At 62.9% G+C, this 13,251-nt stretch overlaps 1 protein-coding gene across 1 annotated transcript; it reads right to left on the reverse strand.

Moving 5' to 3' along the window:
* Positions 1-2,304: 2,304 nt before the first annotated feature.
* Positions 2,305-8,972, reverse strand: LOC137864240 (START domain-containing protein 10-like). Its single transcript, XM_068698161.1, has 6 exons — positions 6,411-8,972; positions 4,129-4,276; positions 3,952-4,055; positions 3,758-3,875; positions 3,181-3,233; positions 2,305-3,023 (listed from the first exon to the last, which is right to left on the reverse strand). The coding sequence occupies exons 1-6, from the start codon at positions 6,573-6,575 to the stop codon at positions 2,811-2,813; spliced, it is 801 nt and encodes a 266-aa protein (XP_068554262.1). The 5' UTR covers positions 6,576-8,972; the 3' UTR covers positions 2,305-2,810.
* Between the last annotated feature and the right edge of the window lie 4,279 nt (positions 8,973-13,251).

Below are 13,251 nucleotides of genomic sequence, written 5' to 3' on the forward strand. Positions count from 1 at the left end.
TTGGCACCCCGCAGCACCTCCCAGCCCCGTGCGCCCAGGTGGAGGCAGGGCACCCGCAGGTCCTCGGGGGGTTCCGACCTGCCCGCCTCCCACTGCGCAGCTTTCAAGGACTCCACTTGATCGCTTTGGCGCCTGCCAACCTGCTGATGGGATCTATATTTAGAGGCTTTGACAACAACAGGAAGGTCTCACCCACTCCTGGGGGGAGGCAGATGGGCAGGAGTGGAAAACAGCTCTGGGGTTGGGGAAAACAGCTCTGGGGTTGGGGAAAACAGCTCTGGGGTTGGGGAAAAGAGCCCTGGGATTGGGGACTGGGCTTGCCGAACATGCAGGCAAGGGCTGGAGGAAGTGAAGATCAAAGTGAATTTAGGATCCTTCCAGCACGTTGGCCTGCTCCTTCCAGCCTCTAGGAACCCCCCATGATGACACTGCCCCAAGGTCCGTGTGTGCTGCCCGGCCACCTCTCCTTCCTTCCTCCTTCCCTACATCCCTACATCTCTCTATTCCTCCACCCCTCCCTCCGTCCCTCCATGCAGGAGCAGCAGAGGGTGGGGGGCTCAGGGTGATTGCCCCATGGGGGAGCTGGAAGCATGGAGCCAAGTGGCCCCAGGGGGTTTGCAGGGCACTGCAGAGGGGCAGGGAGGGTGAGGAGCAGGACAAGGGGCTGGAGGCAGCGCTCTCACAGACCTGCTGCAGGGGGGACACGGGGCAGCCTGTTCGGGGGGCCCCATTGCTCCCAGCTTGGGTGGTGGGGACGGGACCCCCCTGCCAGCTCAGGAGATGTCACCTGCAAAGCGTGAGAGCTCGGGGACAGGGCAATGCCCTCCCCTAGCCCGGTGACATTTGGGACACCGGATGCTTTGGTGCACAGGGGCAGCACGGGCCCCGCGCCCCCCCCATCCGTGGGGCTGGCTGACATCGCTCGCTGCTGAACTAATCTCTCCCCCAGCAGCAGCTTCCCGTTTCCTTTCCAATCCCTGCACTGGGGCCAGGCAGGAAGAGCCGGCCAGATGCACTCTCCTGGGGGGCCGCAGCCCCCGCTGCCCGCGCCCCCATAATCCCAGCAAGGGCACCCAGGGGGGCTCCGGTCCCCCCACACCCCCTCTTGGCACCCTGCCTGCCCCCTCCCTCACTCAGGGGATACTGGCATGTGGCCCCTTGCTGGGGAAACCATCAGCGAGGTGTTTTTGGGGTGAAAATGTCATGCTGGGGGTCCAGCACCCCAGAAAGTTGGGGGTGTCCCCTTCCCAGCCCCACGGGTATCACAAGGCCCCCCAGGCCTTTGATGCTGGGAGCTCGGTCACAGCCCGGTGCTGGCTGCGGGTCCCTGTCCCTGCCACCCCTCCTGTCCTCCCCGTGCACCCGGTGCCACCGTCACCCTGGACATTTGGGGCAGCATCACGGGCTGGGTACCAGGGACTCCCCCCCAGCCTCCTGGCGCTCAGGCAGCAGCTCCTCACCCCTACTGAGGGCTGGCTGGAAATCACAGAAAATTCACTGAAAATGCCCCCGCAGCAGAAGCTGCAGCCTGGTTATGGAAGAGAAACACCAGGGGAGCAAGGGGAGGCTGCGACCATGCGGGGTGGTCTTCATCTCAGTGCCTTGCAGGGTCTGGGTGCCCATCAGGGCAGCACCCAGGGGAGTTTATCCCACAGGGGACATGGGTGATGCCATGGGGTGGCTAAAGGGGGACAGCGAGCATCTGTGCCCAGTTTGCTGGGGTGGGCGGCTGGGTGAGATGGGGAGAAGCACAGAAGAGGCAGCACAAGGCACAGTGAGCACAGGGCACTCAGAGGGAGGCTGGGGGATCAGAGGGACCCCAAACCCCCGGGGGCTGGTGGCTCTGCAGGCCCTGGGGGTTATCCTCATGGGGGCCACCACGTCCTGGCCCATGTCCCCTACCCTTAACCTTGCTGGGACAGGTCTCGGGCCCAGCCCTGTTGTCAGTGATGTCCCTGTTTGCATCGGCACAGAGCAGGCTGAAACCTCTCCGAGGCAGGAATCCTGCAGCAAACGGGTGGGTGGAAAAATCCAGCACTCGTCAGCTTGTTCCCCCCGCGCCGTCTGTCCAGACAAACTTCCCGCTGTCCGGCGGAAGCCGCCCCGTGCCCACACACACCCACCCGCGGCTGTGCAGATGTGCAGAGCCCAGCATTGCTCCCTCCAGATGTGCAGAGCCCAGCGTCCCCCTCTCTGCCCCCTCCCAGCCCCTGCACCTGCTGGGTGGGCACCCTGGGATGCTGGCACCCAGCGCAGCCCAGGGGTGCTCGGTGCCCCACGCCGTCCTGCAGCTCGGTGACTGTGCACACACCAACCCCTTTATTGTCGTGCCAGAAACCACAGCAGCAGCAAACACTAGAGACAGTGAACCTGTCGCCCAGGAGGGAACCTGGGGTGTCCCAGAGATGGGGGTCACACAGAGCCTGGGGGGGGACCTGGAGCGGGGCTGGCAGGGCAGGACCTCGGGACAGAGAGGGACGGTCCCATCCTGTGCTGCTGCCAAGCCTGGGCAGGTCCCACACAGGAACGTGAGGAGCACACCCTGAAGGTCTCAGAGCAGCAAGACCAAGCTCCTTCCCACCCCAGGTTGTCTCCTTCCCCCTTTTTTTTGCCTCCCTGGGGCACCCACTCCCACATCCCACTCTGCTACCTGCGTGGGGACATCTCCACAGGCACCAAGTGCATGGGCACCAGGGTGGTCCTGCCCCCTTCCCAGCACCCATGCTGCAGGCTCCCACAGGAGGACAGACGGAGGATTTGGGGGGCACCAGTGCCACGTTCCCACCACCCCCCCTCACTGTGGGGGCCCGTCAGGCCTCGTGGTCGCTGGTGCTCAGGTGGTCCTCTGTCAGCCCGGTCTCATCGATGCGCTCCAGCGAGTCGGCGTGCTGCAGGGAGAGCTCGGCCAGGCTGAGGCTGGGCAGCGTGCTCTGCTCCGGGTACACCCAGGGCTTGTACCCGGGGTCGTGCCTGCGCTTCCACTCGGGGTACTTCAGCCCTGCCTTGTAGATCTTCTTCATCGCCTGCGGGAAGAGCCAGTCCAGCCCGTCACAGCCACCTCACGCTGCACCACTGCTTGCTTCTCCAGGGGGCTGGGCTGGGTTTGGGACACCAGCCCCTCGGCACCCCCAGCCCCACGGCTGCTTTGGGGCCCCACCACCAGCCCCGCGCCCTGCTTACCTTGGGTGCCACGAACTGCGAGACCCGGTTCACCACCCACTTCGGCAGTGACCCTGCAAGAACCAAAGCCTGATCACGGAGCTGAGCTGGAGATGCCACAAGCCTCCAAAATCCCTGCCGGGTGCATTGGCCAAGGTGCAGCGCCCAGTGCTGGACCTACTGCCCCAGGCCGTGCCCTGGAGGGTTCCCCATCCCGTACCTAAAGGGGCTTATAAGAAAGATGGGGCCCTTTGTACAAGGGCCTATATTGATAGGACAAGGGGTAACGGTTTTAAACTGGAGGAAAGTAGGTTTAGATTCACTCTAATGAGGAAATCCTTCCCTCTGAGGGAGGCGAGGCCCTGGCATGGGCTGCCTGAGGAGCTGTGGGTGCCCCATCCCTGCAGTGCCCGAGGCCAGGCTGGATGGGGCTGGGGGCAGCCCGGGCTGGTGGGAGATGTCCCTGTTCATAGCAGGGGTGGCACCGGGTGGGCTTTAGGGTCCCTTCCACCCCAAACCACTCTGCAGTGCCACGGCTCTCAGCTCTGGAGACCCATCCCCGTGGGAGCATGCCGCAGCATCCCCTCCTGGCTCTCACCTCGGGGGTCCACCTGGGTGAGATAATAGAGGACGCAGGCGCCGGTGCCGTTGGCCTTGATCAGGTAACCGGTCTGCAGGGACACAGCCCTGACAAAATCCTTCCGGGGAGGGAATTTCTGCAAAAAGACCCCACGAGCTTCAGAGCCTGCCCGAGCGGCTGCCCAGGGCTACCCCGGGGCCGCAGGCACCCACCGGGTGCTTGACGCTGTAGTTGAGGATGATGTAGTCATCACCCAGGGGCAGCCAGGAGCGCAGCGTGACAAAATCCCGGTTCTTCAGGGGGCTGGGGCACTTCCCTGCGGAGACACCCGGTTACAGCCCGGCCGGGGGTACCCAGGGGTGCAGGGGGGGGGTCTGGGGGCTGCTCACAGGAGTAGTATCCCACGTCGGCGTTGGCGGTCAGGCGCCCGATGTCGTAGGTCTCGATGACGTGCGAGTCCCACTTCTTGCGGTAGCCGGTGTCATGCAGCACGTCGTAGAGCGTCTCGGCGGGGACGTCCTTGCAGGAGATGCGGGTCTGTGGGGAGACGGGTGGTCAGGTCCCCCTCAAGTCCCCCTGGGGTCCCCCTCGGGTCCCCAGGACTGTGCCCACCCCCGGGGATGGGGTCTTGAGGCTGCTCCTGTTGGCTGGTCTGGCTGCAACCGGAGCCACCCGCGGGCACAGGCCGTGCATTATTGATGGCCCCATCCCTGCTCCTCCTGGCACTGGAGGAAGGAGATGTCATCTGCTCCTCGTTAGAGGCCTTGCATCTTTGATGAGGTGCGCGGCAGCGCCGTGTAATGGGAGACAGCCCTTTGAACGCGGGTGGCAGGTCCCATCAATCTCAGGCCAGCTTTCCCCGGGGTGAGGTGCCTGCCCCGCGGGGCTGGAGCTGTGCCCGTGGGGCTCCGTGGGGTGGGAGCACCCAGCCTGTCCTCACCCGGACCTGCTACTGCAGGAGGGACCTACACATCCTCCTGGAAGCAACGGGTGCCCCAGTAGGACCACTGCACCCCCAAAATCCCCCCCCTAAAGCGTACTGCCCATCCTCCTGCAGCCCAACCAAAATCTGCACCAAGGAGCTGTTGGCAGTGCCCCCGGCTGGGTGATGGCGTGATGTTCAGCCCCCCCGATCCCTCCTGGGACCCCTTCTCTATGGGGCTCAGTGGTGGAAAGGGGAGCTATAATGCTGCATCCTCTGCTGGGCTGTGTTGTTTGAACAGGGCTGGACTTCACCAGGACCCTGCCAGCCTGTCCTGACCACCGTGCCGCAGTCCCTGCTGCTGTCCCCACGTCCCTTCTTGTCCTTTGGGTGCCTGCACATGGCTGTGCTTCACCTCCTGTATGGGGATGGAGCCCTGCAGCCTCCTTCTTGCCCTTCTGGATGTGATGTTTGCCTCTTGCTGGTTATCAGGGACCTCCTGCAGTCTCCATGACTTCAGCCAGACCCCTTAGTACCCTTGGGTGCATCCTACACAGTCCTGTGGACTTGTGAATGCCCAGTTGGCTTGTGTGCTGCTCGGTCCTGGCCTGGGAGCTTGCCCTGGCTCACCACCCATCCCACACCAGAGCTGCATCTTTGCCTCTCCTCCTCCTCCTCCTCTTCCTCATCACCTTGACCATGATGGGCCTCCATCCACAGCAGCATCGCAATCACCATGTGCCTGCATGCCCAGCTCCTCAAGGAATCACAGAATGCTTGGGGTTGGAGGGAACCTTAAAATCACCTTGTTCCAGCTACTTCCCACGGGCAGGGATGCCACCAGGGATCAGGTTGCCCAGGGCCTTGAGCACCCCCAGGGATGGGGCATCCGCAGCCTCCTCCTGGTGTCACGCTGGGCTGCGGCCGCTCTGCGATCAGGAAAGTGGTGCAAGAGCCTCCGCCAAAATCTTCTCCACCTCCCCGTGCCTCCCAGCTCTCCAGGTCATGGTCACCCTTCCCTGGTGCTCCTAGCTAGAAGCCCTCCTTGCCAGGTCAGCCCCTTGGTCAGGTGCTCCAGCCACACTTGCTCTGGCAGACCCCATCCCTGTCTGATCCCCGGTGAGGATCCTGTGGCTGAAAAGCCACAAGAGCGCCCTGGAGCTGAGCGCTGCCCCGCAGGATGCTCTCACCAGCGGGACTGAGGATGTGATGGGGCTCCCTCACCCCACAGCCACCCTTGATACACTCGGGGTCACCCAGCACCATCACTGGTGCCATGTGTGAGCAGCACGGTGTGACAACCCTAGGGACAGCATCCCAGATCCATCCCCTGGCAGGCAGCAAAGTCCCTGGCACAGCACGTGGGGCATCTGAAACCCTCAGGGATGCTCGGCTGGTGCGGGACATGAGGCAATGGGCCCCAGGATGGCACGGCTGGGGGAGAGGCACCTGCCTGCCCATCTCATGCCCCAGGGGCTCCCAACAAGGCCATCTCCACAAGGTCATTCCCACATGTGTCTGGAGCAAGGGCAGCAGCAAGGTGAGCACACAGGGGTGTGCCCCGGGCACATTTCCACGCTGCAGCAGCATCCTGGTCCAGATGCTGAGAGTGTGGGGCAGGCAGAGAGCCCACAGAGCATCTTGCCAGCTGCAGAAGTGCTTTTGGGGCCAAATCCCCCAAGCCCCGGTGTTTGGGGTGGGCTGCAGCAGGGCGCTGGTGTGACGGGGGGCGCGCAGGGGAGGGCTCACCTTGATTTTCTGCACGGTGCAGCTTTCCTCCTGGCCCTGGCTCCAGACGGTGATGCCAGCCTTGTTGTAGTGGCAGTGCCAGCCCTCCAGGCTCTCGCACTGCTCCCTGAATGAGCTGAAGTCGGAATCATCCGGGATATAAACCATCTCCCCCGCCCTGGACATGGGGGCTGAGCTGAGGGAGGCTCCTTCTGCCTCACCACCCGGGGAGCCAGCTCCTGCGCGCGGCTCACGCGGCCATCCTCATCCTCACGGCCCCGAGGATGCACAGAGCCCTGCGGCCACACGGCACGGCGGGGAGGAAGGCTCCTGCCCTGCAGGTGCTACGGCAGCTGCCGGCAGCTCAGATGTCTTCCCAGGCTCTCCGGGATCACGTTTCTCTCCAGCTGCCCGCTGGCTCCTCTATTATTCAGCAGGTAGCAGCACGCGGGTGGCTTGGTTTTCAGGGCAGAGCTGCCCCTGGCCCCCTGTGTCCCCGTCCCCGCCATCCCTGCCATCCCCTGGCAATCTCTGAGCCTGACTTCGCAGCAGCAGCTTGCTGGCAGGAGCACGGAGGAGGAGATGCAGCACCCAGCTGTGCCCTCTCTGTCACCTACCAGGGGGACAGTCCCATCCCTCATGCTGCTGGCCTCACGCCTGCCGTGTCCCAGGACACAGCTTGTCCCAGTTGTCACCCTCTTGTCTGCCACCTCGTCCCTGGTGCTTTTTGCTGGGACCCTGCCCATGCCCTGGGTGGAATTTGGCGTTATCTGTCCCACCTGGGCGATGTCCATGAGCTCCCCGTTGGTCACAATTTTGAGCTTCTCGGTGTCCACCTGGGCTGAGGCTCAGCCTGTGCTGTGCTCCCAGTGCAGCCTCACCTGCAGGGCTGTGCCACGGGTGATGTGGGTCCCCAACCAACCCACAGGGGGGATGCTGAACACGGTCCCAGACCTCACCCTGCGGCACCCAGCTTGAGCCCAGCCATCAAGCAGGCATCGAGGCACCCTCACTTGGGCACTCCCCAGCTGCTCAGCTGCACAACCAAAGTCACCAAAACCACCCCCTGGTTTGTGAGACCCCACTGCGGGGTCACTGAGGGCTTCATCGTGCCCATGGGAACCTCACGAGGCTGAGCAGGGCCAAGTGCAAGGTGCTGCGCTGGGGTCGGGGCCACCCAAAATGTGAGTGTGGGCTGGGCAGGGAATGGGCTGAGAGTGGCCCCCAGCAACCCGGGGGTGCTGGTGGATGAGAAGTGCAAGGCGAGCCAGCAACGGGTGTGTGAGCAGCTCGGAAAGCTGACCACATCCTGGGCTGCACCCCAAGCAGCGAGGCCAGCGGGCGAGGGAGGGACTGTCCCTGCTGCCCCCGCAGCGCTGCCCTCGGGGGCTGCTCGGGGCTGCTGGAGAGGGGCCACGGGGGCGTGAAGGGGGCTGCAAGGAGCTGGGGAGGGACTTTACCAGGACACGCAGTGCTCGGATGAGGGGGGTGGTTTTAAATTAAAAAAGGAGGGATTTAGACGAGGTGTTAGGAAGAAACCCTTTGCCGTGAGGGCGGTGAAGCCCTGCACAGGCTGTCCCCGCAGGATCCACCCCAGGGGGGGTGCCGGGGCCACCCTGGGGCTGGATGCGCCCGGAGCGGCCGAGCCGCGGGGAGCGATCGGGGCCGGCCCCCGGCTGGGGCTGGGCTCGGGGCGTCCTCGGCTCCCGGCCCTGCAGTCCGTGGGTCGCCCACTGGGTGTCACGCGTGTTCCACCGGTGACAGCGACAGGGAGAGGCCGGGGGAGGGCCGGGAGGTGGGGGCGAGCCGCGGCCGGGGGGAGCCGCCTGCGTTTCGCCGTCAGGCAGGGGGTGGGATGGAGCACCGACGGCCTTCCTCCTCCTCCTCCTCCTCGCTCTGTTCTGCGTTCCCCCCGCTCCTGGCAGGGCCTGAAGCCACCCACGGTCGCCTCCTTGGCCGCCCCGAGCCCTGCCAGGGAGGGGGGACAGGGCGGGGACAGCTCTGGGTGTCACCGTGCAGCTGGATGCTGCCGGTGGGCATCTCCTCCGTGCCCCAATGCGGGGCTTCTGCTGCCACTTTGGGGACTTTGGGCGGCAGGGAAATGTTTTGTGGGGTGGGAGGGGACGTTTTCCCCCCCATAACGCCCAGCACACCCGGGGTGTCAAGCCCTGTCCGGTCACTTCCCTGTCCCCAGGGGCTGGCATGGAGAAACACAGCAGGACAAGGGGACAGCGGTGGGACAGCCTTGCTGGAGCACTGTCCCCTGCCTGGGGTGCAGGTGGCTCATACAGGCTGCTGGGGGAAGGTTCAGACACCTCACCCTGCCCTCCTCCCCTTGTGGAGTCAGCTCCCCTTCACCTGTGTCCCCAGCTGGTGACAGAGCCAGGGCAGCACCCACAGCGGCAGGTCCACCTCGTGCTGGCACGGGCAGGGCTGCGGGTCCCAGAAGAGATGGGTCACAGGGTGACGTGTCACCAAGCCTCCCCAAGTAGCTGTGCACCTCTGTGCCACCCCTCGGCGTCCTACAGCTGATGCAGGGCCAGGGCAGGTCCCTCCCCAGGCAGCTCCTCCTGTGCAGGTGGCCTGTGAGGTGTCCCCATCCCTGGCTGTCCCCCCGTACCCAAATCCCTGCTCTGCTCAGCTCCACCACGGCTTTCCCAGCCCCACAGCTGCTGTGCTGAGCTGCGTTTGCACCACACCCCGGCTGGGCATCAGGGTGATTTAAGAGGCGTGTGAAAAACATCGTTATTTTTCCCCCTTTCAGCTGCAAGTCAATGCTCGGGGAGAGATGGTTAATTATCTCAGTCACCCTCCTAAATCTCTTCACGAGAGGATTTGGCTGCAAATCTCCACGTTGTTTTGAAGTTATTGGCCAGCGTGGTGCCCAGCGGCACCAGGACCAGGCAGGATGCAGGGACATGGGACAACCAGGGCCACCCCAGGGTGATGTCTCCGTGCCGTCCCCATCCCCAGCTCCCTCGGCCACCCGCTCACCCCCACCCCCTAAGCCTCACTTTCCCATGCAAAGCCAGCACAGCGCCGAGATACGCTGGAACAAAGTGCCACCTTCCCGATAATGCCATTTATTGGACTAGGTGACACGCAGGCTTTAGGGGATAGCAGGAGAATCCTCTCGGCTCAGCCGCAGAAAGGATTTCCACAGCCCTCCCGGCGGCTTGTCAGCGCGTCCCCGAGGAGTTATTACCTCCGACTGCTGGGAGCTGGATGCGTCCCTGCCCCCTGTTTGCTGCTTTGCAAAGATTACGCCGCCTTTGAATAAGCTCCGTGCAGCGCGGCTGCCGACGCATCAGACAGGGGCTAATCAGAAAATGAGCAGGGGAAGGAAACTTGGTGGCAGGAACTTATCTGCGGCGCGGGCGCGCTGTGCCAGCTGCTGCTGCTCCCGCGCCCAGCCCCGTCCACCAGCAAAACCAGGAGAAATTTCCCCGAGATTTCAGCGCTGAAGACTGCTGCAAACGTGCGGCGTGGGGAGCTGTGCAAGCACACCTGAGTGCACAACAAGCAAACACACAGGCTGTGCATGTGTGCGCCCATGCTTGGTGCAAACATATCCGTGCACGAGTGTCCCGTGCAGGCAGGGGTGCGCCTACGCTCATGCGTGTGCATGCACATGCAGATATGTGTATATAGATGCACACGTGCACGTGCATCTCTGTGTGCACACAATTGCTTGTGCACACACTCACACTTGCATGCATGCACCTGCACATGCATGCGCTTGCACACTCATGCTCCTGCCCACGTGAGCGTGCATGCAGACACACACACATGGCCACAAATGGGTACCGTGGCTCCTCTCCCATCGCTGGCAGAGCAGTGACTGAGCCCACCGCTGCCCTGCCGCTCAGGGATGGGTGCTGCACCGCGGTGACATCTGTCCCCACCCCTTAGTGCCACCATGGGCAGCCCCAGCAGCACTGCAGGACGCCCCTGGGTGTCCCCCCCTCCTGCCCTGTGCCCTGTGGAAGGGAGCAGGGCCGGGATGGTGAAGGTAATTAAAATGCATCATTTGCTTTATTTAAGCACAACCGTCGTTGAGGAGAGTTACAGGGCACTGAGCTAGAAAATAGCATTTACAACCCCACCTCCCGACACCCGCAGCCCTGACCCTTGCAGACTTCATTACCACCATGGCCCTGCCACCTCGGTGGCACTGAGGGCAGAGGACGGGCGGTGCTGGGAGCCCCGAGGCTGCTGCATTTTGGGGACAGACGGTCCAGCAGCAGCATCATTTGTTCCAATTCACTTTTCCTACCCCTTGGGGTGCCACTGGCTCCGTCCCCACTCAAGGCTCGTGCCCACATGTGGCTGATGCGGGCAGGTGCCGAGCATCCACGCCTGCAGAAAAACAATAGCATTTGGTAGCCGGCGAGGAACTGGGGGGAGAAATGTTCTCCCAAACGGATTGAAAAGATGCCATGATCAGGAACAGATGCTGGAGATGGGGGGAGGCAGGTGCATGGTGCGGCATGGGGCCAGCTCCAGTGGCTCCCACTGCATGGGTGGGGAACTGGGGAGCACCCACCTGCCCCGTGGAGAGCTCTGGGGACACACGAAAGGCTCCCTCCTGCCTTTTGCCCCTGCCTGGGCTGGAAGACAGCACTCGTGGCCCTTTTTAACCCTTTGCGTGGCCCCACCGCCTGCGCCGCGTGACGCCTGAGCCCCCGTCACCCGCGGGGGATCCGGCGGGCGGCAATCGGCAGGCGCGCGCTGCGGAGCGGCGCTTTTCTTCTCTAATCTTCTTATTTCATTTTAGCATTTACAATACAGCCAGCCGGTAATCCTGACATCAAACACGCCACGCGGCACTTTCAAGCTGCACCAGCGTCAGGCTGCACGAGCGCTGGCAGGAGCTGGCAGCTCCGACGGCTGGAGATAACAGGCAGGAGGAAGGCGAGGGAAGTGGCTCCCATCCTGCAGAGCCTTTCCCTTGGGGCCACCCACAAGGTGCCCTCCTGGGGCCGTGGAGCTCTCCTTTGGGGTGCCGTGGGTGGTGGGATGTGGGAGCTGGAAGCTTTTGGAGCCAACCTGCAGCTGGAGCTGGGGCACGGTGGGGATGGGAATGTGATGTGGGTGCAGGATGGGCACGGGATGTGGGTGCAGGGATGGGGACACAGCACAGGTGCAGAGACAGGGACCTGGTGTGGATGCAAGGATGCTCCCCGTCTCCACTGGCAAGGCATGTGGGGACAGCTTTGGTTGGGGGGCACTGCTTGGTGTTACCCGACAGCACCACCAGCAATAGGACAGGGCAGTGCCCCAGCACCATGGGTGCAGCCCACAGGTCCCCCACTTGCAGCTGAGCGCCCCACAAACCGACCATCCTGCAGAGTGAACCCCTCTGGAACAAACCCCAAGCTGCACGCTCGGGTCCCCTCCTCTTCCTCAGCCCCTGCCCATTGGGATGGCGATGCCACTGCCCACATCCCCGTGTGAGCCCCATGTCCCCCAGCCCCTTGCTTGATGCACGTGCTGCAGACACCCCAAGGAGCAGCTTCGGCACTAATCCCTGCCTCGGTCTTCGGGATTTAATCAGCACTGAAGCACAATGCTTTTTATCTTCCCTGTGGCCGAGAAGAGCTGAGACTCAACAGGAATTCATTTCCCTAATTAGCATCTCTGGCAAGGCCTCCCTCCTGCACACCTCCCACCCTGGGGACGCCTCCCCGCAGGATCCGGCCCCCCAGGCCCTCACCCACGGGTGCTGGGGCTGCAGCGTTGGACCCAGCACCCACGGGCCCCGCACGGCAGTGGCACGGCGCTGGGCACGGGTGTCGCGGTGACGGGGAGGCTGACAAGGAAGATGAATGGTTTTAATCACGCCGCTTACAGGGCACCAGCTGAAGTTTCGTGTAAGTTATGATAGCGACAGTTTGCACGAAAATTGTATTTCCAGGCTTCATTGACTGGCTTAATGAGAATCTTTACGTGTCAGATATTAAATTAAGAAATTAAAGAGCTGTTGCGGTGTGTATAGACTCCTTCCCTCGCACCGAGCTGCTGCTTCCAGATCAATCAGGAACGCGCCTCTAGAAAAGATGGGAGAAGCCTTTGATTTTCTGTCACTGGGGAAGTGAATCTAATCCATGCTGGCACCTCGTTCATGTTTTATTAAAAGGAGGAGGAGGCGGGTGCTGGCCCCCTCCTGTGCCCACTTGTCACCCGTGTCGCCGGGCGCCAGCGTCCTGGTGATGCTCTGCACCCGGGGACAGGAGCTGGACCCTGGTGGCTGGGTTCGACCTGAGTCCCCTGCTCCTTTTGATCTTTCCCCAGATTTCTGCTGGTGACACAAACCAGGACAAAATGGTGCCAGCCCTGCTTCCACTGTGCCCGCACCCCGCTCCCCAGCCACAGGCAGGCGGGGACATGGGGACACGGCTGCTGCTGCAAGCTGTCTGTCACGGCAAGACAAATCCCCCCGGCCCCCCAGCACGCCATCCATCTTCTGCTCCTGTGCCGGCCCCGGCTCTCCTTGTGCGGGGAAAGTTGGAGTAAACAGCTTCATTCAGTGCTAATGTGAGCGGAGACGTCGTTGGCTGTGTCAACTATTGATTTGCCTCGCTACGGCCCCATCACTCACTCGGGTTTTTCATTTTTTGACATTACACTCGGAAGGGGTGAAGCTCCATGCGCTGAGCTCACTGTGCTTGTCCCCAGGCCGGTGGTGGCCCAGGACCCCGGGTCTCCAGGGGAGGTCCCTCACCAAGGCTGTTCCCACCCTCTGCTGTTCTGAAAAAAGCTTCCAGCGACAAATTCCCCACTCACAGGAGAGGATAAAGACAGATGCTGCATGAAATCTGGGATGCCCTGCATGGCGAACACCATCTCCCTTTTTCATTCC

The sequence above is a fragment of the Anas acuta genome, chromosome 14 (genome assembly GCF_963932015.1).
Source record: "Anas acuta chromosome 14, bAnaAcu1.1, whole genome shotgun sequence".
NCBI lineage: Eukaryota > Metazoa > Chordata > Aves > Anseriformes > Anatidae > Anas > Anas acuta.